The sequence below is a fragment of the Siphateles boraxobius genome, unplaced genomic scaffold, assembly GCF_051911475.1.
Source record: "Siphateles boraxobius isolate OS27281-9 unplaced genomic scaffold, OSU_SipBor_1 25, whole genome shotgun sequence".
NCBI classification, from domain to species: Eukaryota; Metazoa; Chordata; class Actinopteri; order Cypriniformes; family Leuciscidae; genus Siphateles; species Siphateles boraxobius.
Genome location: NW_027508866.1, coordinates 15,920,241 through 15,942,545, shown reverse-complemented (window position 1 = coordinate 15,942,545; position 22,305 = coordinate 15,920,241). Strand labels below are relative to the sequence as shown.

The 22,305-nt window shown below is 38.7% G+C and overlaps 1 protein-coding gene across 1 annotated transcript in view; it reads right to left on the bottom strand.

Annotated features, from left to right (window-relative positions):
* The window catches only part of loxl2a (lysyl oxidase-like 2a), a 31,359-nt gene extending 9,305 nt beyond the window's left edge, over positions 1-22,054 (bottom strand). Inside the window, exons 1-8 of the mRNA XM_077242922.1 lie at positions 21,746-22,054; positions 19,661-19,948; positions 17,794-17,969; positions 8,868-9,076; positions 7,430-7,646; positions 5,414-5,597; positions 2,299-2,450; positions 2,023-2,190 (exon numbers count right to left, since the gene is read on the bottom strand). Of these exons, the coding sequence (XP_077099037.1) occupies positions 2,023-2,190; positions 2,299-2,450; positions 5,414-5,597; positions 7,430-7,646; positions 8,868-9,076; positions 17,794-17,969; positions 19,661-19,928 (1,374 nt within the window). The 5' untranslated portion in view covers positions 19,929-19,948; positions 21,746-22,054. The remainder of the gene's footprint in view (positions 1-2,022; positions 2,191-2,298; positions 2,451-5,413; positions 5,598-7,429; positions 7,647-8,867; positions 9,077-17,793; positions 17,970-19,660; positions 19,949-21,745) is intronic.
* Between the last annotated feature and the right edge of the window lie 251 nt (positions 22,055-22,305).

Below are 22,305 nucleotides of genomic sequence, written 5' to 3'. Positions count from 1 at the left end.
ATGGATGAACATTTTTGAAAACTGTCTTCAATGATGGATAACACCCAGGCGAACTAGGAAATGAGGTCCGATGTTCAAAATTCTGAACCACCCCTTTAAAGTAACACCAGCTAACTTTTCAACCTTCATAATATATTTCCAAGTCTCTTGTGATGGTACATCGACTTACAATAGGTTGAATGACAACTTGGTCTGTAGCGTTTTTAATCGTACTTTTAAACTTCGGGTTTCGGGTAGTAACCGGCGAACAAAGAGAACTACAAAACTCTACTGCTTTACGGCATATATGGCACTTCCACCACCACCTCCACTTCCTTAAAATCGCAGGGCTGTCAAGTGTCACGCATTGAGCGTGACAGTCACTAATTTCGGTCTTTTGTCATGCTCTCCCGCCACACGTATTTCTCACGCTGAAAAACTATTTGTAATATATTTAATATGCCGCAGTGCCCAAAACTCTGGCCACGCCGCTCTCGCTGTGGAACAGGCATGAATTCAAGCGCGTCACCTCTGGTGTTGTTCGTCTGGTGTTGTTAGCCAATCAGAAAATAGCACTATTGTATCTGGGTAACATTTAACGCAACAACCAATGACACCCCGTAGTCTGGGGTGTTTTTTTGTCTGCCTGACTATGTTACGGAAGCTATCTTATCCTCCGTTTATCTTCATGAATCAGGTAATGATTATTTGTCTTGCCTCAAGCTATAATGCCAATCGATTTGTAAAATTTGCAGATTTATTTATGGTAGCTTGATATTATAATATTGACGATATGGTTATTATCTACCACTCAAACATTGCATTGAAGTATCATATATATTCAGTAAAACGGTAACCAATAGACTAGGCTACTATAATGACACTGGCTTGTGCACGTGATCATCGCGATCATTTGTCGTTTGAAAAAAAATAAAACCCATGAAATTATATTCATATGACATGCTGAAATATATGCCACTGTACCTGGGATGAAGACATTTCACACGCGACGCAAGCAGAACACCTGCATGTGACCTCCTCCTACAGTGTTTAGGGCTATCATGGTTGTCAACAAATGCACGATGACAGAGTTTACGACAGTAGTAGAGGACAATACTGTTTCCCAACTGTAGGGGGACCCCGAGAGCAAAAGTTACCTGGTGTTACTTTAAGGTTTTTATTTTTAAGCAGGGCAACAGTTAAATCAACACCACACAAGCATAAACTTGCATTGATCATTAACGCTAGCCTTTTTTTAGAATGCTCTAAGAACGATAATGCGTGACATTAGATTTAACTGCTTTGTGTCCCTAGGTCGAAGCCATTACGGCCATAATGTCTTGACATGCGGCCATATGCATCAGCTAGTGGCAAATTTCAGTCAATCATCATAATAACACTTAATCATGGCATTACCCTGCAGAAGCGTTTTCCAATTTCCACTCATAAAACCACCCATCAAACTATTCCTTCCATAGCGTTTCTAATGCAATAATAGTTTCCAGACCTGTATCACCATGAGTTTGTCACTGGGCTGTTAATGATCTGTCTCCAGTCCTGCCATTTCAGATCTTGAAAGTCTGTGTGATCTAACATGCACATTCAATTATGATTTTAAATACATGTGATTTAATAGGATTATGGCATCCAGCAAACTTTTGGTGGATGAAATGGGGACGCCATACTGGCTCCATGCCATGGTGTGTGACTTTATTAAAGTTCTTCATCTACACCAAACACTCTAAAATAGTCTCATATGCAATGGAACCCAATCATGATGACTCAAACGATGCCGTGTGGATATTGATGGTTAAACACTATTGAAGGTGGACCTTCATGAGAAGGTTGGAGTGTGGAAAACTCTCAAATTGCGGTCACATTTACCATTGTTCAATGAATTCTCTTGTGTGAAATCTGGACAATTTGAAAGGACTCCATGTGAACATGAATTTTGTGTACGGATTCAATGGATTCAAGTTTGTCATACACTTTGAAGTGTTGACCAACAGAAAGCTGCTTGGTTTGAGAGTGATGTAGATTTACCTGAAACGCATGGTTGGCGAAGCCTAATCCCAGCTGTCTGCAGACCACCATGGCCTCTATAATCCCCCAGTTTTCACTACAAACGGTACCCCAAACAAGAGAACCGTTCTTCTCAGCGAGAACTTCCACACGTCCCTCTAAGGGGTTTCTTCCTCCGCTTAGACGTATCTGTTGTAGTCAAAAATATCCATCACTTTAAAACCTTTCTGATTCATGAATTTCTAACTATTGTTAGAACATTGACGGAATATGAAGTAAACGTTTAAGAGTCCTCACCCTCTTCTGGAAACCCATGGCAGGTAAATTGCAGCGTACAGCAGCGTCTTCCTCATGACTGCAGCCCAGCGCATCATTATTGAAGTAGCAGTCAGTGAGAGATTTCTCAAATCCAGAGCACTCCACCTCGTTCATGTGGACCGGACCCATTCCTAAGAAAACATGAAATAGGGTGTTAATGGACAGGACATTTGAGTTTAAATTATTTTATTGTCTTATCTGTGGATCATCTTAAGGGGACATGAACTGCACTGTTTTATTGTTTTATAATGTTTCCTGGGGTGCATTTATAATGTTAGTATGATTTGTTTTACATCAAAAATTGTCACAATTTAGAAATAAGAGGCATTTTTCCAACCCTGATTTTAGCCCTCCGATTTGAACGCTCTGTTTGAAGGGGCATGTCTGCTGTGAGAAAGTGCAAACATGATGTAAAAAAGAGATTTATTGATTGTAACGGTGGCAAGAGTACAGAACTCAGACACTGATAAACTTGTGCTGTTTGATTGACAGCTCCAGCTATTGTAAAGACGCACTCTTTGATCGCTTTCATATCATTTAATCACAGTTTACCTACTAAGAGCATCAATGTGAAGTTGACCGTTAAGTCACTGGTTTGATTTACTGACACATAGACAAAGACCATCTGACTGTACATGAATCATTACATATTAGAAATCACTGGTCACAGATCAGGAATTAGAATGAACACACTTACTTACATGTTGTCGCATTACTATCGAGTCCATTTTGAAAAAGTCTGTGCCGAAATTGTGACTGATTTACCAAATATCCACAGTGAAATGTACTGAATACAAATAAATAATGCTCAACTGAGACATTCACATAGTTAAAAATAAATAAACACATTCCTAGCATTAGGATCTTTGGAATTAATGTTATTTTTAGTCCAGTGATCCTGTATCTTTGTTCTCTCCTCGTCATCTCACTAACACACCAGTGGGCGGGGCCAAAGATGCAATGATTTTCTTCTGCAGAGGCGGTCTTTCACCTATCTATAGGCACATTCCACAATGAGTCGTTCTCTGGGCTGGGCTTGATTACAATAAAAGCTTTTTTGGACTAACAAGGAAGTTTTGAGTTCTGAAACCTACGGGATAATTTTTATAGTATGATATGTCAAAAGCACAAGGAAAATTTGATAAAGTTTCAGCTAAAATAGTCCATAACAACAGATAACAAAAAGCATATATATATATTTTTTGGTAGTCATTTTAGACTTGAGACTTGACCACTAAATGGTACAATTACTGACCAAGCAGAATCAAGCAGATACACATATTGCACATTTAATACAAAAATGTATTGCACTCATGCAAATCAATTCTTTAAGTAACCTAGGGTGAATTGACTTGCTCAAAAGCACCCTTTGGAGCTTGAAAATTATGAACCAAATGCCACTCATTGGAGTCACATGAAACTTTTTTTTTTTCATTAGATGAAGCAAACAATTTTGTTTATCTGATGTTCTCTTCCGACCACATCTGATGACAGTAATAACTGTGCATAAATGGATTTTAAGATTATGTTTTGGGATAGCTGCAGAAGTTTTGTATTTGTTTAGACTAGAATAAGCAAAGAGTTGTTAACTTCACTGTCAATTTCTGAAAACATGACTAAATGCAGCCTTAAAATACCACACAAAGACATTTGATCGGGAAGTATGTATTTTAACGAGAATCAAAACAGTTTGGGAACCCTTTTTAAAGTAGTTTTCATAGATGAAGGCTGAAGTAAATTTGAAGATTGACAATTTGTAGGCTGCATTATTCAATAAATCCTGAAACAACCCTCTTTGACAAATAATAATGCATTGTTCTCATCTTGGAATTCTTTTCTCAATGATATTTTTGCCATACATCACTAAATATTGTCCCTGTTGGATGTTTCCTACAGAGTTTCAAGTCTCTGACGCTGTTCACATTGTAAACACACTGCAACTTTCTACGTCAGAATGCAGGCTCGGTATTGACCGGCTCCTGCTTCAGCATCACACGCATACGTCGGTGTGATACTCATACTTTCTGGGCCTTGAAAGTGGTAATAACGTTGCAGTCGATGGGGTGGTAAAAAATCTCTTGAATTTCATCAAAAATATCTTCATTTGTGTTCAGAAGATGAATGAAGGTCTTACGGGTTTAGAACAACAAGAAGGTGAGTAATTAATGACTGAATTTTTGGCTGACCTAACCCTTTAATTACAGTGTTTGCATATGCATAGGAATAAAAGTGAACAAACTTGCATGTAAATATTTCATGTTATCTCTCAGCAAATTCACTGAAAATGGATTTTAAAATCAACTAAGGACCTATACAAACATCAGCTGAGGAGCAGCTATCTGCACATGCAGTTGGAGAACAGATGTTACATTATGCATGAGTCTCCTGGCCAAAAAATTTTCACATCTGCCTCTCAAGCGTCTGATCAAAGACACTGTAATAAAGGACGGTGATCCACGAATTTCTGGTAAATGCCAGAGACTGCCGTAGATGCTGTTGTTTTGAAAATAACAATGCGTGACTGACTGATAGTTGCTTCCTGCTTAATGGGTTTACATCATTATTTTCTTTCCAAAATTTAGATATTAGAGATTTCTGAGAGCCTGTTGTGAAATATAAGCTATGAATGCATTATATTATATATGCATTATATTTATATCCGGATTTTCAGAATTTTTGGAGATTCCAAGAATACATTCTGTATTTTAAATTTGAACAAATCTGGTTTTGAATGAATCTATTGAGTGAATGATTAAAGGAATCACACATTATACTCAAAAAGATACTTACTCATCACCACCTATTAGTGTAATGGTGTAAAAAAATCACCAAATGAATCAGTGAACGAATCTGAGTCATTTTGGTGAACTGAATCAATCGAGACAATGGAATGAATAAAAATTCCCTCAACTAATTCTTAAGGCTCTCCTGGGACATGTAGTAGTTTGGAAATCAAGGTAATGGGACTCGACTTTTGATTCGAAATGCTTTGGAATCTAAAATCTGCTTGTTTTAGGATCGACTCCCAATCCTCCACGTGATCCACCATTTTAGAACCACTGATATAATATTATGGAAGAGAAGACATACTAACCTTGCCCTAACTTCGCTCCAGTGAGAGCCTCCTTGGCGCTCCCGAAGCCCAGCTCTCTACACACGATTGTAGCGGCCCTCAGGTTCCAGTTATCGTCACAGACCGTTCCCCAAATACCATTCTTCAGCACCTCCACTCGCCCTTCACCGATATTCGCACCTCCCCGCAAACGAACCAGGGGTTGCTGGGAAATCAGACGGGGAGTAAATTAGCGGGGTGATCAATCCAGACAACCTCAGTGACCAGTGTTTGTTCAGTCTAGCTCTCTCCGTCTACGGATCTGATGCACGTGATTCAGCCTGATTTTTTTTCCCATCCCCAGTATAAACACACTCACTTCAGCTCTCTGGTGCCGTGCTTGAATGTTATGTAATTTCCTTTTAATTCAAAAGGAAACGTGATTTAATGTACTACATTATGACTTTTCAAATGTCTCTATGACATCCAGGCTAAATGAACATAATAATCCACAGGAAGATATTGGAAGAAGAAGCGATTCTTTCCAGGAATGTGAGCAAGAGGCCGATAGATGAGAAAAAACAGACTCGCCAAACATTCCACAACCACAAGTCATCTCTGAGGGAGTGTAACCCTAGAGTTCAACATACAATCATCTACAGACAGACAGAAGGAAAAAGTGGAAAATTAATTTAATTTGCATGTGTGCAAAAGTACAAACAAAAAGTCTGTGAACAAAATGCTACAGGGAAACAGCTGATGGAAGACAATCCGATTCCAAAGTGAATTTTTCTTCATAATATCAATGCTGTGTAAATTCTTAGGAAAGCTATTTTTTACTCCTTACTTTACTGCTAAACAGCGCTATAGCTATCACCACAATCATGAGCCTGCTAATGTTGACTTTATGCTCTGAATGTTGTTCATGCCAATAGCTATGTTTCCATCTAAAGTTGTGAATTTAACTTATCCGCTAAACTGGAATATCTCATAAAGCATTTGCGAATAAAGCACCGTTTCCATGCAGTGAGACGAAGAAAACAAAATTGTCCCTTCCTGATTAACTGGTGCCAAAATATCACTAAGAAATTTTTAATTTACTGCAGTAGGAAAAGCCACTGTGGGTCTTTTTCGTATAAATTACTTATGCAGATGAAACGCAATAAACCTGGTTGTATCATCTTGCTTTCAGTGGTGGATGGCTGCGGTTTGGGAACGAAGTTGTGTAAGACAGTAATGGGATGTAATTATACCGAACCACTTTGACGACAGACTTTGCAAAGGCATTTCAGATGCTGTGCTACGGGATTGGTCTAGTCCAGTTATGATGTCCTATCGTGCAGTCACATGACTTTTTTGATGCGCATTGAGGAATTTATTCGGTAAATGTGTTTCCATCGTAGTTTAAGCGCATGTTTTTTTATAAGATAAAAAATGATCCGCCTCAATTGATATGTTTCAACTGACCGCAGTAAACATAAGACGAAGACTGAGGCTTCTAATTAAATTTTGGCATGTGTTGATGTGCATGTGTGTGCATGAAAGAAAAGAGAGAGAAAGTTGGCCAGCGGCGTCACATGGACCTAAATGCTCTAGACGCAGAGTGAGCATATCTGAGTTAAATTTGCATAAAAATAGGTAGATGGAAACATAGCTATTGAATAACTATTTTCCAGGTTGGATATGTTCTACAAACACTAAGGCTGTAATATACAGTAGGCCTACTATAAAGTAGTTCAATAATGCTACCAGAACACCTTATGAAAGACAATAAAAAAAAAATCATGATCTTATTAATGATGACAGTGTAGATTATAGCTATTTTTATTCCAGCATAACTCCTTACTTTGTTGCAAAGCAGTGCTAGTTAGTACAGCCACTCAAAACACGAGATCGCTAAATTATACATTTTAAAAAATGACTTTTCCATTGCTGATGACACTGTAGATTTGTAGAAGATTCTGTAGATGTATCACTTCTTATTTTGGCGCCAAGCAGTGCTAATAGCTACAACCTCTCAAACCATAAAGCTGCAAATGCAAATTTTACACTACCAACCTCTGGTCTGTAGGCCTTGCGGAACCCAGTGGAGGATGAGGGGGCAAAAGCCCTTCCAGGCACACAGCTGACCACCACAGGCAAGCCACGTCCACAAGTGCCATTCTTCTTGGGCCCCAGGGGTTTTCCCAGTTTACAGCTGGACAGGTGGGCTTCATTTCCTGTGCAGTTCACTGAGAAACCCCAGTAGTTCTTTCTTTTACGCATGGACAGTGATCTGTAAAACAAAGCCACAGAGAAACCTCACTTGTGCTATAAAATAATCATTAATTATGGAGTATTAAACATATTTCAGTGATTCATTCTTGTTTAGGAGGATATCACAACAATGACTCAGAGGAACATCTGTTAGGATTATTATAGTGATCAGACATTGCCTGTAGCAGTAATGTTGTGCTAACCCAAGAAAATAGGACATTTCCCATGATTCTTCAGTCCAGAGAAAATCCTAAATCAGGCAATCTGGATTCAAACAAGCTGTGAAGCCTGCAGGTTTCCTTTCCTCCAGATTAGGAAGCCATTAAATATTCATTTAATGAGTACAGCATGTTCTGGGTTCAACACAAGAGTGCTTAATTTGTGAGAATCTTTTGTTTTTGTGTTTTTTGAAGTGTCAATATTCTTTTTGGTTCTATACGCTGACTGATGTAAGGCAATGCAATTTATGATGTCCATAGGGTGTCCTATTCATTGTGAAATAGGTTTCTCAACGGCATGAATAACATTATAGGCCTACTTAAAATACATGGACTGCCACTGAGGAAAAGTGAGGTCACATTGCCAGTGGCTTAACCACAGCATCTTTATGAAATATTCCAAAACAAACAAACATAGACATACCTCACCTTTAAATATCACATGTCATTACTTTCTTTAGTATATGGCTTAGTTTAGAAATAAACCCATGAAAACATAAAAATAAAAAAATTCAGAACACGCTTATTTCCTGGAATGCTCCATTTTTGGAAACGTATACAAAAATAAGGACATTAGCTATAAACTTTTATGTAATAGTGTATTTTAGTGTACAGATGTGGTACCAAAACTATAATTTAGGGAGTTTTACAGTTAAATGTTCTTCACAGAGTTACAGAGGAAACACAATGTTCTCTGCTAGATGGGAAATGGCCAAGAATTATGTTGGGAAACAATCTGGCCATGATTCACTTCGGGAGGGGTTCACACACATCTGAGGACGAAATAACTCTTGGCGCATGTTTGCATGGTAACTTTACAAAGTTAATGTTACTTTAGGGGAAACCTTAAATTCTCCAAGCAATGTTTTTGAAATTGTGTGTTTACCTTCTTTCGTATCATAATAATCTTTTCATATTTTTTCACAGGGAGATGAAACTTAATTCTCATTATGTCCTCTAATTCATGTTTGGCTCAAGCCCATTTTACACACAAAGCAAAAACAGAGGGGACTTATCCTTACTTATAGACTTTGTTGTTGTAGTTCTTCTCTCCGGGGAATCCGTACATTCCACAGACGACTCGGCTGTTAAAGGGGGTCCACTCCTCATCGCAGATCTGCCTCCATTTCCCCCGTTCTTTCAGTTCCACATAGCCTTCTGTGACTGGGATGCGCTTGAGGTGAGACGATATAGGTCTTATACGGATTTCTTCCACCCGTTCTTCAAGAGTCTGAAGAGTAAGAAACAATCCATCCATCATCCAATCCATTCATTTACAGGAATGTTATAGCTTGGAGAAATAATAATTCAAAAGCATCCTTCACTGTGATCAGTTGACTTACAAAAAGTGAGGAAACCCGTTGCCTTAAAATTATTATGTGTAATTGAAAAAATTTAATTATGTGAACTTGACAATTCCACATAACTTAATCTTTTCAATTACAGGTGAAGTTTATTTACTTAAAGGGTTAGTTCACCCAAAAATGAAATGTCGCTCCAAGTCGCTCAAAGTCCGTAAGACCTCTGTTCATCTTCAGAACACAGTTTAAGATATTTTAGATTCAGTCCGAGAGCTTTCTGTCCCTCCATTGAAAATCTATGGTATACTGTCCTTGTCCAGAAAGGAAATAAAGACATCATCAAAGTAGTCCATGTGACATCAGTGGGTTAGTTAGAATGTTTTGAAGCATCGGAAATACATTTTGGTCCAAAAATAACAAAAACTAGGACTTTATTCAGCATTGTATTGTCTTCCGATTCTGTTGTGGATCCGCGTTCAGTGACGCTGCTGACGTAAGACGCTGCTGACGTGTGTCTGGTGCGCCCGAGCTTCGTTTACAGTCTGAGGGAGACGCATGCTGGAAACAAAACAATCTTCACAAACATGTCTAAGGATTTCCACACAGAGGAAGACTTGCATTTTTTTGCCCAGCCATATTTATTTGAACCCGAATACACGGACGCACCAGATACACGTCAGCAGTGTCTTACGTCATCAGCGTCATTGCGGACTCGTGAACGCGGATTCACAACAGAACCGGAAGAGAATACAATGCTGAATAAAGTCGTAGTTTTGGTTATTTTTGGACCAAAATGTATTTCCGATGCTTCAAAACATTCTAACTAACCCACTGATGTCACATGGACTACTATGATGATGTCTTTATTTCCTTTCTGGACAAGGACAGTATACCGTTCATACATTTTCAATGGAGGGACAGAAAGCTCTCGGACTAAATCTAAAATATCTTAGATGAAGATGAACGGAGGTCTTACGGGCTTGGAGCGACATGAGGGTGAGTCATTAATGACATCATTTTCATTTTTGGGTGAACTAACCCTTTAAGTCAAGTGATCACTTTTTACAGTGTTGTCTAGCTCACGTGTTCTCACAAGGGCTGTTTGCCGTGATATCAACTAAAAGGAATGTTTTAGATGTGTAAAACCACCAGCAATGTTGTACTATTAACAAGGAGGTGGTTACAGGATGTTGAACTGACCACAGTAAATATAAGATGAAGACTGAGGCTTGTGTTGATGTGCATGTGTATGCATGAAAGAAAAGAGAGAGAGAAAGTTGGCCAGCGGGATTAAACCAAAGGAATGTGGCGGCCTCACATGTACTTAAATGCTCTAGACGCAGAGTGAGCAGAACTGAGTTAAATGTAAATATTACTATATAAAGGCCAGACCAATGGGTTGAGTTGAAGTGGGCTCTCAAGTCAGACACATCCCTGTTTTCTTAAGCCCTGGAAGTCTGGAGGAAACTAAAGAGCTGACTGTTGAAGCTGAGGGTGTGGGACGGGGTCATCCAGCCGTATGTGAGGAAGAGTCCACGCCTGTTGCCCGATAGCGTGACCTCCGCCTAAATAAACCAGACCCTTCCACAGCACATTGTTACACCAAAGAGACGCCCTGCTTAATCAATCTCAGGCTTTGTCAAACTTCAGAGGTTGATCTACGATGGAAGGACAGGTACATTTGTGTTTTTTTCAACATACTGATAAAAAAAATACAGTTGGAATGTTTATAAATCTATATATAGATATACAATCCTTCGCCAGCTGTAGTAAACCTACCAATCAAAATGCCATGCAGGAGTTTGGTGATATATCAAGCACCTTTTAAGGGATAAAATATCAGCTAACAGGGAATTTTCTCTGTACATAACATTTGAACCAACAGTTTGCGCCTTGTGAAGCTTGAAGAATGTCTGGTCCAAGCCCGACATGCAGTGACTAACAATGAAGGCAATGTTATAATCTCCCTGACTGATAGCATGACAAGTTTGACAGGAGCCATCAAGGCTTCAAATCTAAGGTTTCAAAGGAAAACTGCCCCCTTTGACCTTCACCGTAAAACACTGAATTTACATGAAATGTCTTTATAAATAAACTGTATAAATAAAAACATTACAGTATAAATAAAATACTGATTTAGTGCCAGACACCCATTAGCTATCAACATTGTAGTTCAGGTCAAAGCAAATCTATTTGTTCAATCCCTGCATCTGACTATGCCTACTTCTCTACATAGTATGTGAGAAACAGTATCTGAAAAGAGTAGTATGCCTGAATACATAGTATTCATAAGATGATTTGTGAATGGCAGTGAAACGACACAACTGAAGAACTAAGTCACATGACAATGACAACATGGCGAATGTAGTGGGTCCAAATTTCATTCATTCCATACATTCATATTATATAGAACTTTTTTTTTCATACAGCTGTGAAGGAAGTTGCTCATCAAATGTAGTACCTACTAGACAGAATGTGATTTCAGATGCAGCTAATGTGTTTTTATACAAAGCATTTTTTCCTATTCTGAAATGTCACTACAGCACTACCTTTTAAAGGTGATTATCGAATGTTCTACCCCCTTTTAAAGATGTTCATTAGATGCACAAATAACATGACTCATTACAGATATCTACATTCTCACATTTGACAGGTGCTTTTATACACAACAAAACAGGCATACGTTTTCTGTCAATATGTACATTCCTTTGGGAAGCGAACCCCTCGCCATCTACAGTGCTTATGCAACAGTGATTAAATGAACTGTGAAGTGACTAACCCACTGCTAATAATCTAAAAGTAAGTGTACGACTAAACAGATTTCATTAAATCACGTCACCTTTCCTTCGTGGCATGTGGCTTTTTGGTAGTAATAAGACCCAACAAAGAGGTCTTTGAGATTGTAAATGCTGTCTGTCAGCTCATATACAGCGGTATGTCTGAGACATACGCACTTACAGTCATTCAAATAAGTGAGAAACCATTCCCACATCTGACTGCGTATAAGAGCATATGTAAGCGATGGAAACGGTAGCAGCAAGACTAAATGAGGAGGAGGAAGCCCCTTGTCATCCAGACATTCCTCAGTTACTGAGGTGCCAGCTGGGACAGAACCACCTTCTTTTTACATTAATGGAATCCAGACATCAAAATATTTACATGCCATTAATGTTCCTCCGCAGGGTTTCTCGAGGTGGGCGAGAGAGAGGTGACGGTGTCTGGTGCAGACGTGTAGTCAAAATCTCCTCTCTAATTCACTTCCTGCCTCGTGTTTCACGTTGGTCCTCCACGTGCCTGTTCCAGGGACTGGGAGTGAAAATACTTGTTGATTGTGCAGGTTTGTGGTGAACGTTTAAGGGGACAGAGGAATTTAGGCACATTTTGAGGAAGTAAAGGGATAAAGGGGGAAAAATGTGAGGGATGGATGGATTCAGCTGATATATTGAGTTTTGCTGAAGTAATTCCAGAGAAAGGGGATACATGAAACACATCTTGATTTTCTCTACTGTTACAAGACAAGCATATGTACACACAATCCCCCCCCCCCCCCCCCCAAAAAAAGGCAGGAAGTTCCTACAGCTCAATGTGTCATCAGTGACGCTCTCAAACACATAACGCATATTCACACCACCACTGCAAAGCCAGCCTGTCTACAACTGTCTGCGAGGAATGCCATTTTCAGACAGTCTTTTGTCTTCAGGGTCATTTTTGTGTCAGGACACCACTTACGAATCTGTGCATGAAAGAAAAGAGAGGGTGACCAAGAAACAAAGTATGACAGAACTAATGGTGAACTCTTGGGAGCAGTAAAGGGTCAAAGGGGTCCCATGAACACGTCGGTTCCAAGGAAACGCTCCATTTTAACATGATCCCTAAACGCATATTTACGTTCAACCTTCGCTTAGCCTTCCCACAAGGGTGGTTTTTCACAAAAAAAACGGGAGAAAATCTAAACCGTTTGTGGACAAAGACACTGGTCAGAAAAAGTATTGGGTTCTGGGACAACAAGAGTTTTAGGAAGAATGCATGAGCATTTACATTACAAACTAAAGGCAGCAATACAACTAAATGCACTTAAAAGTCAATGCATCAAGACATCTTGTCACTATATAGAGTACATAATTCTGACTGGACAATATTCTGTGGTCAAATATTTTTGTTTAAACTTTTGAATGACCCATAAACTGTATATTTGACTAATGTCTCTGAAAACCAATCATTTAACTGGTTGTTTCCCCTTTCTATATTGAGTACTACAACACTGCTACTAACCAAATAAATAAATAAATAAATATACATGAAATATCGATTTGACTTGAAATAACTCAATTCCAAGTCCAAAACCATATTTTTATGGTCTTGTCATGGATTCAGGAGCATTTGGACTCGTTCTTGAGTCTTGACTATTTTCTTTGCCACTAGTGGCACTAAATGGAATTGCCAAAATAATGACTTTTTCCAAAAATCACCAATCTTACCATTGTCAGGTCAAGTCACCTTTATTTATATAGTGCTTTATACAAGAAGCAGTGATGCAAACTTCATCAAATATTAGACAAATTCTAATTCTGTTGTAAATAGCTCTAAATAGACAATTGTGTAGTGATTCAACTCAAGCCAATTCAGCGTTGTTGGTTCAGTTCAGTTCAAAAACTGTGTAAAGTTCATCAGTTCAGCTATAAGAGGCTTTACCGAAGACAATTAGTGCTGTGATTCACCTTGAGTCAGTTCAACGTTGATTCAACTCAGTTCAATAGCAGTATCAATGTAGCAAAAATTCATCGATTCAAAGTCAATTTAGCTATAAAGCTGCTCTGCAGAAAACACAATTCAGTTCAAGTTTTGTTTTCATCCAATGTCAGTGCAGCCAATTTGATAACATTTCTGAATAAAGTGTCTTTTAAACCCCAGCCAAGTGAGCCAAAGGCATGCAAGGAACCCAAACCCCATCAGGTGAGATATGGAGAAATAAACTTTGGAGAAATCAGGATCAGTCAAGGGGCAAGTTTTCCTCTGGGCAAATGAACACACATGGTGTGATTTATGACTGCATCGCAAGTCAGATTGTGAATTGACATCATTCAAAATTCCTTGTTTGGATAAACATGTAGTCTGGTCCCAAATACACACCATTGGTAAGGAGCTTTCAGGGTGTGTGTTTCAGGATTTTCTCAAGATACCCATTTCAGTTAAATCAGTACATCTTATGCTTGCTATTCCAAAAGAATTGATGTTAAAGGCATCCTAACCTCACAACTGACCTACCCTCCCTATACATCCTGGTTTCCTGGTTTTGAATATCACAGCTTTTATTGTCTAGAAATCATGAAGAAGCTTGAGTTTCCTACTCTTGTTTGAAAATGGAATGTGAGAGAAAGCCAACACCTCTTAGCCTGGTGGAAAATCCTGAACTTTGACCTCTTCAGGCTACATTTAGCATGTAGATTCACTATAGGTACTTGAGACAACTGGTTGAGATCAACACTGGTTTGTTGACTTAAGAGCATGCTTTGTCTGTAGGTGAATATATAGACCTATATATTTTTAAATCAATCACCATGACAAGAAGAGTGCAATCCATTACAAGCATTAAATCTTCTTCAGGTCCTGACCTGTCTTTTTGCCTTATGAACATGACCTTACAATGTTCTATCCTGAAGACTGCTAAACATCTGCTGACTGTCCCCACAAAATAAAGTAGGTACTACTCAATATCTAATGAATTTGAATAGTTTGCATAATTTTGTCTGAGGTTTCATCTGCTAGTCCTGCATATGCCATGGACGTGAATTTGTATTGGTAGGAAACATCTGCTATAGACAAACATGGAAATAAATTATATAATCATTAGCTGATTAATTGCAACAAATCCATTTACTCAAACTAAGCAAACAGCTTTCATGCTCTGAACTTTTGGTGACCATTCTGTGGACCCCGATTGTTTCCATGTGTTGTGGCAGATTGTGTGTGGTGGCGATTCATTTGATTACGATAAGCTGTTCTTCTGTTCCACTAAATGTTTACAAGAATACAAAACAAACCATTCACTCATTCCTTTACCCCTGCTGTCTGTTCTGAGAGCCTGCCTTTTGTCTTTCTTATTAGTTTAGACAATAAATTAGTGTCCAGCAGCGTGTGGTCGTAAGTATAAAATCTGTTTATGTTTCAGAGGCAAGTGGGAAAACTGTGAAAAAGAAAACGATATAAACAGTTACATATTTGATTTATCATTCCAAAAGAAATGATCGCACTCGAGTAGTGATTGTTAGCATGTTTCTATGTTCTTAAACTGTTATGGGTGGTTGTCTTTAGAGAAGTATTTCAGCCAATGCCTTTATTAACACAAAAATGTGAATGTGAAAAATATCTGTGCTTCTGAGGAAAAATATAAATCTATGAGCTTGGAAAGACATTCATTAAATCAAGTATTTTGTGCTTTTGCTAGAGGTCATCCAATTAAACAGTCTTTAAATGACTTTTCTAAACTGTTTCACAAGCCATTAAACCCAGCTAGTAAACTATATTGTCTGAACTGCACTTAGGGCTCTGAAATAACGCTAACACTGATGTTTAAGGTAAACCATTACATGTTTAACGCTAACCAATACATGTTTTTAGGGTAATGGAGTGTCTCCTTACATGTAAATAATAACCCAATATGATCATAGCAGCATGCTGGATGCAACGGAGTAAAACTCTCTATCTGTCATCTTCTCCTAGATCTTTAAACAAGGCCTTTAAGAGGTAATGCTTGCTGGGTGGAGCACACACTGGCTAGCTGTGCTGACACCCAGGAAAGGTAAATAAAACAAGCAAACAGACTTTCAAACAGTGTTGTTTGTATGTATTTGACAGAAAAACCCTTATTTAGCAATTTTCCAGTTTTGGCAAAGGATAATATTTGTGGAAGGATCTCGTAATCCACTGCTCATGACACGCTAAGAATTTAGCACTGTTTGGCTGCAGGTTTTTGCTACTGTTTGTCATTTCTGACATCAAATTGTCCATTGATGAGAATAAATACACAAAAAGATGGACTCTTGCTTATGAAAACATTGGCTGTGAAAGGAAGCCTGAGGAATCTGGGCGTCTGTCTCAGTTCAGTTCACCCTGTTTGAGAATCCACTCATACAAGGTTCACAGAGACTGCCTGTGTCTCAGAGTTCTGGTATGTGACGCAGGAAAAGTCACGATAGCCCCTACCAATTCTCACATTCATTCACAGACTGTCTCCTGACTGGTCACATCACAGAAATTTGAGGTGACCACCAGTGGAACCTTTTTCACAAACACGATTCCACAGTTATCAACATCTCAAAGTTTTTCATATTTTCATTCTAAAAAAAAAATTATTTACATTTATAATGCCACACTTTGTGTTATATGTATTACCTTTGCGGTAAATTACAAAACAGATTAACAACACCCCAGACAGCAACATAGTGCCGGCCCAGATCCGGCCCACATCTGGTACATGTGGATTCCACATGGTCCTGATGTGGGCCAGTATTAGTATTTTTGTATTTTTCTAATACAACAGCTGAGGGAGTGACGACAAATTTGACATTCTCTCTTCTGACTGCTGTAATCAATCTTCCTTAATTTTTCCCTCTTTTGGAAAGTCGTTGCTATTGGAGAAAATGGGAATACAAAAGTTATATTTGTTGCCGTATCCCATTCACCACTATATAAGTTTACCCAACTATGACGACTTCTGAAAGCCGGAAATATGAGAAGGTTCCCTACCTGACGGCTGGTGTTTTTAATGCCAGACAAGAACAACAATGTCCCTCATTGAAAACTATTAACCAACGCAGTCTTTTTGCTTCTCATAATTAAAGAATTCAAGTTTGACGGGTGGGATTCTGTTTTATTTTCATTCCTTCCATCAGTCAGCCATTCCCAAAGAAGGCATCGAAAGAGTGGGGGAGAGGCACGGGGACAGGAAGGATCAGGGGAGAGACACACAATGTGGTAATGTCATTAAACCTCAGGGTTGTGGAAATGGAAAAGCACACCATGAGCTCTTTGATCGCTCTCAAAGGTCCATCTTTAAACCTGCTTACTGTGGTTGCCACAGTAACATGGCAAATATACAAATATCATGATTCTGGCACAGACCTTTGCATCAAAGAAAACGGGTGTGTGGACAGCTGGCACGTCATAAAAGGAGAATTGAATGCTAAAAAACTATTCTAGCGCGTCAAACTTTGGAGAGGAATGTGTGACCAGTAGTAGCAGACCTTCACTTCCCTTTATCCAAGAGATAAAATGATGAGGGAAAGTGGGGGAAGCAGAACCTCCACTCAACTGAATATCCGGATATGCCAACGGTTGTTTCTCCAAGAAATAATGCTTTTGAGGAAGGTTCTGGGACGGATTCTTGATTCTTCTGATGGGAAACAGTGTGGTTTTGTTGATACAGTTTGGTCTTTGGTGCATATTGTCATCCTAAAAAGGCATTTCAAAGGCATATCTGGTCTGTTTCAAATCTAATTACCACAGGCTTAGTTTATTAGCTCTGAACTCACACCTGCACTGCATTTCAGTAAAATCCAAGTGATTCAGCACTGTCAACATCAGTTAGGTAAATAAACTACCGTACCATGATTATAATGTTCCATGAGCCCAGAGGGATTCGACGTACCTCAACATTGTTGTTCATGGTACTGATGAACCGGTGGCCAGGAATGCGCTTCTGATTGCACACCACCCCAACATCCTCACTGTGCCTGCAGTCCGACATCCCAAAGCCATTCGAGGAGCATTCGGCTAAAGATTTTTCTCTTCCTGTGCAATGGACATTGTCTAGCCAAATGCGACCTGTGGAACAAAGAACAATTGTTGGTTTTGTCAATCACCAGCAAATGTTCAAAATCCATTCGACTCCAGTGGGTTAATAAAGGCCTTCTGAAGCGAAGCGATCGGTTTTTGTAAGAAAACTATCCATATTTAAAACTTTATAAACTATAATCAATGGCATTCGGCAACGGCCGTTCGCACGTTCATGAGAGAGTCGAGTTCTGGCGGAAGGGTGATCTCTGACCTGACGTATGATGACATAGCTTCTCTTCTCTAAAATCGAAATCCTCAGACGTTTTTCTTTAAAACTTCTCATTTTAGACTACTAATTCGTGACCAGCGTTTTGTTTTGCTCTGCTCTATACTTCGCACTTCCGCGTTCATCAATTCTCTCCTAAGCTTACGATGCGCCTACGTCCTACATCGGGTCAGAGGTCACCCTTCCACCGGAACTCGACTCTCTCTTGAACGCACATGTGGCCGTTGCTGGAAACCACCGACTATAAAAAACAAAAACCCATCGCTTCACTTCAGTTATTTATTAACCCCCTGGAGTCGTATGGGTTACTTTTATGATGGATGGATGCTTTTTGGAGCTTCAAAACTAGGACACTATTAAATGCCATTACAAAGCTGGGAAGAGCCAGGATATTATTTAATATAGATATGATTGTGTTCAGCTGAAAGAAGAAAGTCATATACACCTAGGATGGCATGAGGGTGAGTAGATTAAGGGAAAATGTTCATTTTTTGGTGAACTATTCATTAAAAGGAACAGTTCACTCTCTTATTCTACCTGATCTAATTATAAACCTGTATGACTTTCACAAAACGTGAGTTTTTAAACAATATCATTAAAAAGCCCCATTACGGAATCATTTGTTGTGCTTCACACAACTTGTGTGCTATATTGTTAAAGTGTTCTGAAAGTCTTTGTTCAATGAACAGACCAAAATCATTAAAAAGTTCACTTAAAATCTTGACATCTGCCTAAGATAAATTAATAGTTATTTTAAATTAGATCTTTTCAATGAATCTGCTGATTCACAAAACTAGTCTGAATGACTCCATCATGAAATGGACTTATTGGGTTCTTGAGATGAATACTTTTATGATGCCTTTATGGTGCTTTTTTAAGCTTAAAAGCCCCAGTATCCATTCATTCTTTAAAATTTCTCAAAAATGTCATGCACCTTTTAAGTAAATGATGAATTTAAAAAGGCTGCTAGTGACACAGCAAAACCTCCTTCGTAAACCATCTTTAACCGACCTAATCAGTCTAGATTTAGCTATTTTCCATTGCTTCAATATAAAGTTATCCTTCCAGGATTTCCTCTTACTGTGCATTAAATGCTGCATATGATTTTGCATACTCAGTGGAAAATGAAATAAAAGTGGAAGGCCAGTGGTTATTCTTCCATAGGGCTCAATCATAACCACCCACTGAACTCTGGAGTTTGATTTACAATCTTTGGACAGATTTATTGAAACAAATCATGTTTCTTTAGACAGAGAGATGAGATTATGTCTGCTCTTGACGTTGAATCTTGTTTCCATACTTTTTCGTCTGATTGGTATCAATTACTACTAATGACTAAAAAATGATGGATTACTAATGTAATCCAAGAATATATGCAAGTAGTGGATCTTTCAATGGACCATACGTTTATAATATGCGATCAGACTGAGTTTTTGGAGTAATTCTTGCCTACCTTCTCCTTGTCCGAACTTTGCAGATGGAGACCAAGCCACAGCGCCCAGGAAGCCAAGCTGCCTGCACGCAACATGAGCCGCTTCGATTGAGAAGTCATCATCACAGACAGTCCCCCATTCATTGTTGTAGAAGACCTCTAGACGACCTTCGTAATGCTTGCGTTTATCACCGGCTAGGCGGAGTTGAATGTTGGGTTGCTGGGATTCAGATTGGGTCTGAACCAGGACCAACAGATTAAAGATGTACAATGCAGAAGAAACCACCATGGCTAAACTTCCACAGAGACCTGTGAGAGCATTAAAAAGCACAAACAATGTAAAATAAAATAACCTTATTTACTGAACCAATTTGGGACATTATTCATGACAGATTAATTTGGTGAACTGGATATCAGCAGACTCAATTCAGTGTATAATGACCACAAAAACTGATTGGATGAATGGCTACAAGGGAGGTAAAGGTCTTTTCTTAACTAATGCAGAGCATGTGTATGACGATGCTGAACTCTGTCTCAATGTCAGTCCACCCTTCCCCAAATCCTGAGGCTATAGCAGACAGATGTCTAGTGTCTACCTTTTCCATCAATCATCCCAAATCCCAATCGTCTCTGTCAGTTAGAGGTTTAATTTGTATGAATAAGACCTATAATTCAGACATTATTGATGTCTAACAAAGGAATGCATGTACTGCATTAAAAGTATACAGTATATGCACATTAATTCTGAACTGAAAAAAGACAGCTCAGTATTCAAACAAGAACTATGCCAAATGGTTTCCAGGAAGTTTCTAGTTTCTAGAGACAACAGCACATATGGCATTACAACCTCCTTCATTCATACACATCAAACTGACAAAACCACAGTGGGCATTGTCATAGAAGTATAGACATCTACAGTCAATATGTGTATATGTGTACTCCCATACATGTATCACTTTGTGTGAAGTAAGCTAACTAAACTTTTATCGGTAATGCTTCCTTTTACAGTCCTGTTCCCCATGTACATACTATGTACTTATTATAGTAATTACAATAACAGGGTAATAACTAGGTACTAACCCTGAACCTACCCCTAAACCTAATCCTAACCCATGTACTTACCTTATATTACCCAGTACTTTCTTAGGTAAGTACAAGTAAGTTAACGCACTGTAAAATTAAGCATTATTACCCAGTACTTTCTTAGGTAAGTACACTGTAAGTACACGTAAGTTAACGTACTGTAAAAGGAAGCGTTTCCCTTTTATCTTCATGATATGATGTTAAGATGAGTGGCTGAATTAAAGTTTAGCACACTCCTCATCAGTCCACCCAGCAGGACAATTACCCGTAACACAATATCCCATTTTCTGACTTATTCCCTTAGGGATTCTGTTCCCAAATAATTGAGTAAAGGCTGCTTTGAGTCACTTTATTAATTTAAAGAGACTACGGTAACCTGATGTCAATCACTGTCCAAACAATGCAGCCTCAGCCGTTTCAGTGAGCACGCTGCAGCAGGAAAACACACTTAGATTCATGACATCATTGTTAAAACGTTGTTGACTATGACTATTTTTAGTGTGTGTCATTATTTATATTTCTAAGCTTTAAAGCAATTTAGCTAATAATGAGATTTGATCTTTTTAGCTAAAACATTGTTGATTTTTGAAAAAAAAATTTTTGGGGGGGAAATGCATACAGGCTTTCATAATTTGTATTTGAGGCGCAAGGAAAGTTGTAGAAGGCCTACCTCATCACTTGATGATTACTCTTAAGAATTTTATAATCATAGCCTACATGAATTACAAGCATTTTCAAAAGTCTATGCCGAAACCAACATGAACAACGAGTAGGCTACATTTCTAAGAGCATGACTGTAAATTTGTAACGATTGTTCATTTTATTGTAACGATTATTGGGGTTAAAATAATTCCAGTCATGGCTATATCAGATATCATAATCACATTTCGTTATTAGCCTAATAAAGACATCCAAAACAACTTCGATAGCAGCATTTGAAGTTTAAAACAGAATTCGATTCAGTGGTAAATAAATTTTTAAATAGGCTACTAAGTAGAATTTCTGGTTGGCGCCTTAACTTACCTTTGGACAAACTTTGTTGTAGTGAAGAAACTCTGCCCAGTTACACACGCAGCTGCAGCTGGATCTGGATCTGGTGCAGCAGCAGCGCTGGTTCTGTCTGTCTCCTGCTACACTTTTGAACCAGTTCACGCGCTTCACCGCCTCCCACCAGCACTGCAATATGAAACCTGCCATCGCTGACACATTATGAACGTTACAGACGCCCCGTGTGTGTGTGTGTGTGTGTGTGTGTGTGAGCTGGACATGACTTGTCGTCATGCAGCTGGGGATGCCCTGTAGACCTGCCTGAGCTTCTCATGCACGACTAACGCTAACTTTTCCACTGACTGACAGAAAGATAGACAGACATGAATGGATGGATGGATGGATAGATACAGTAGACAGACATGGATGGATTGACAGAGGTGGACAGTAACAAAGTACATTTACTTGATTACTGTACTTAAATACGCTTTTTTAGTATCTCTAGTTTACTTGAGTAGCCTATTATTTTTTCTGGAAACTTTTTACTTTAACTTCGCTACATTTGAAAGTCAAATATCATTCTTTTTACTTCACTT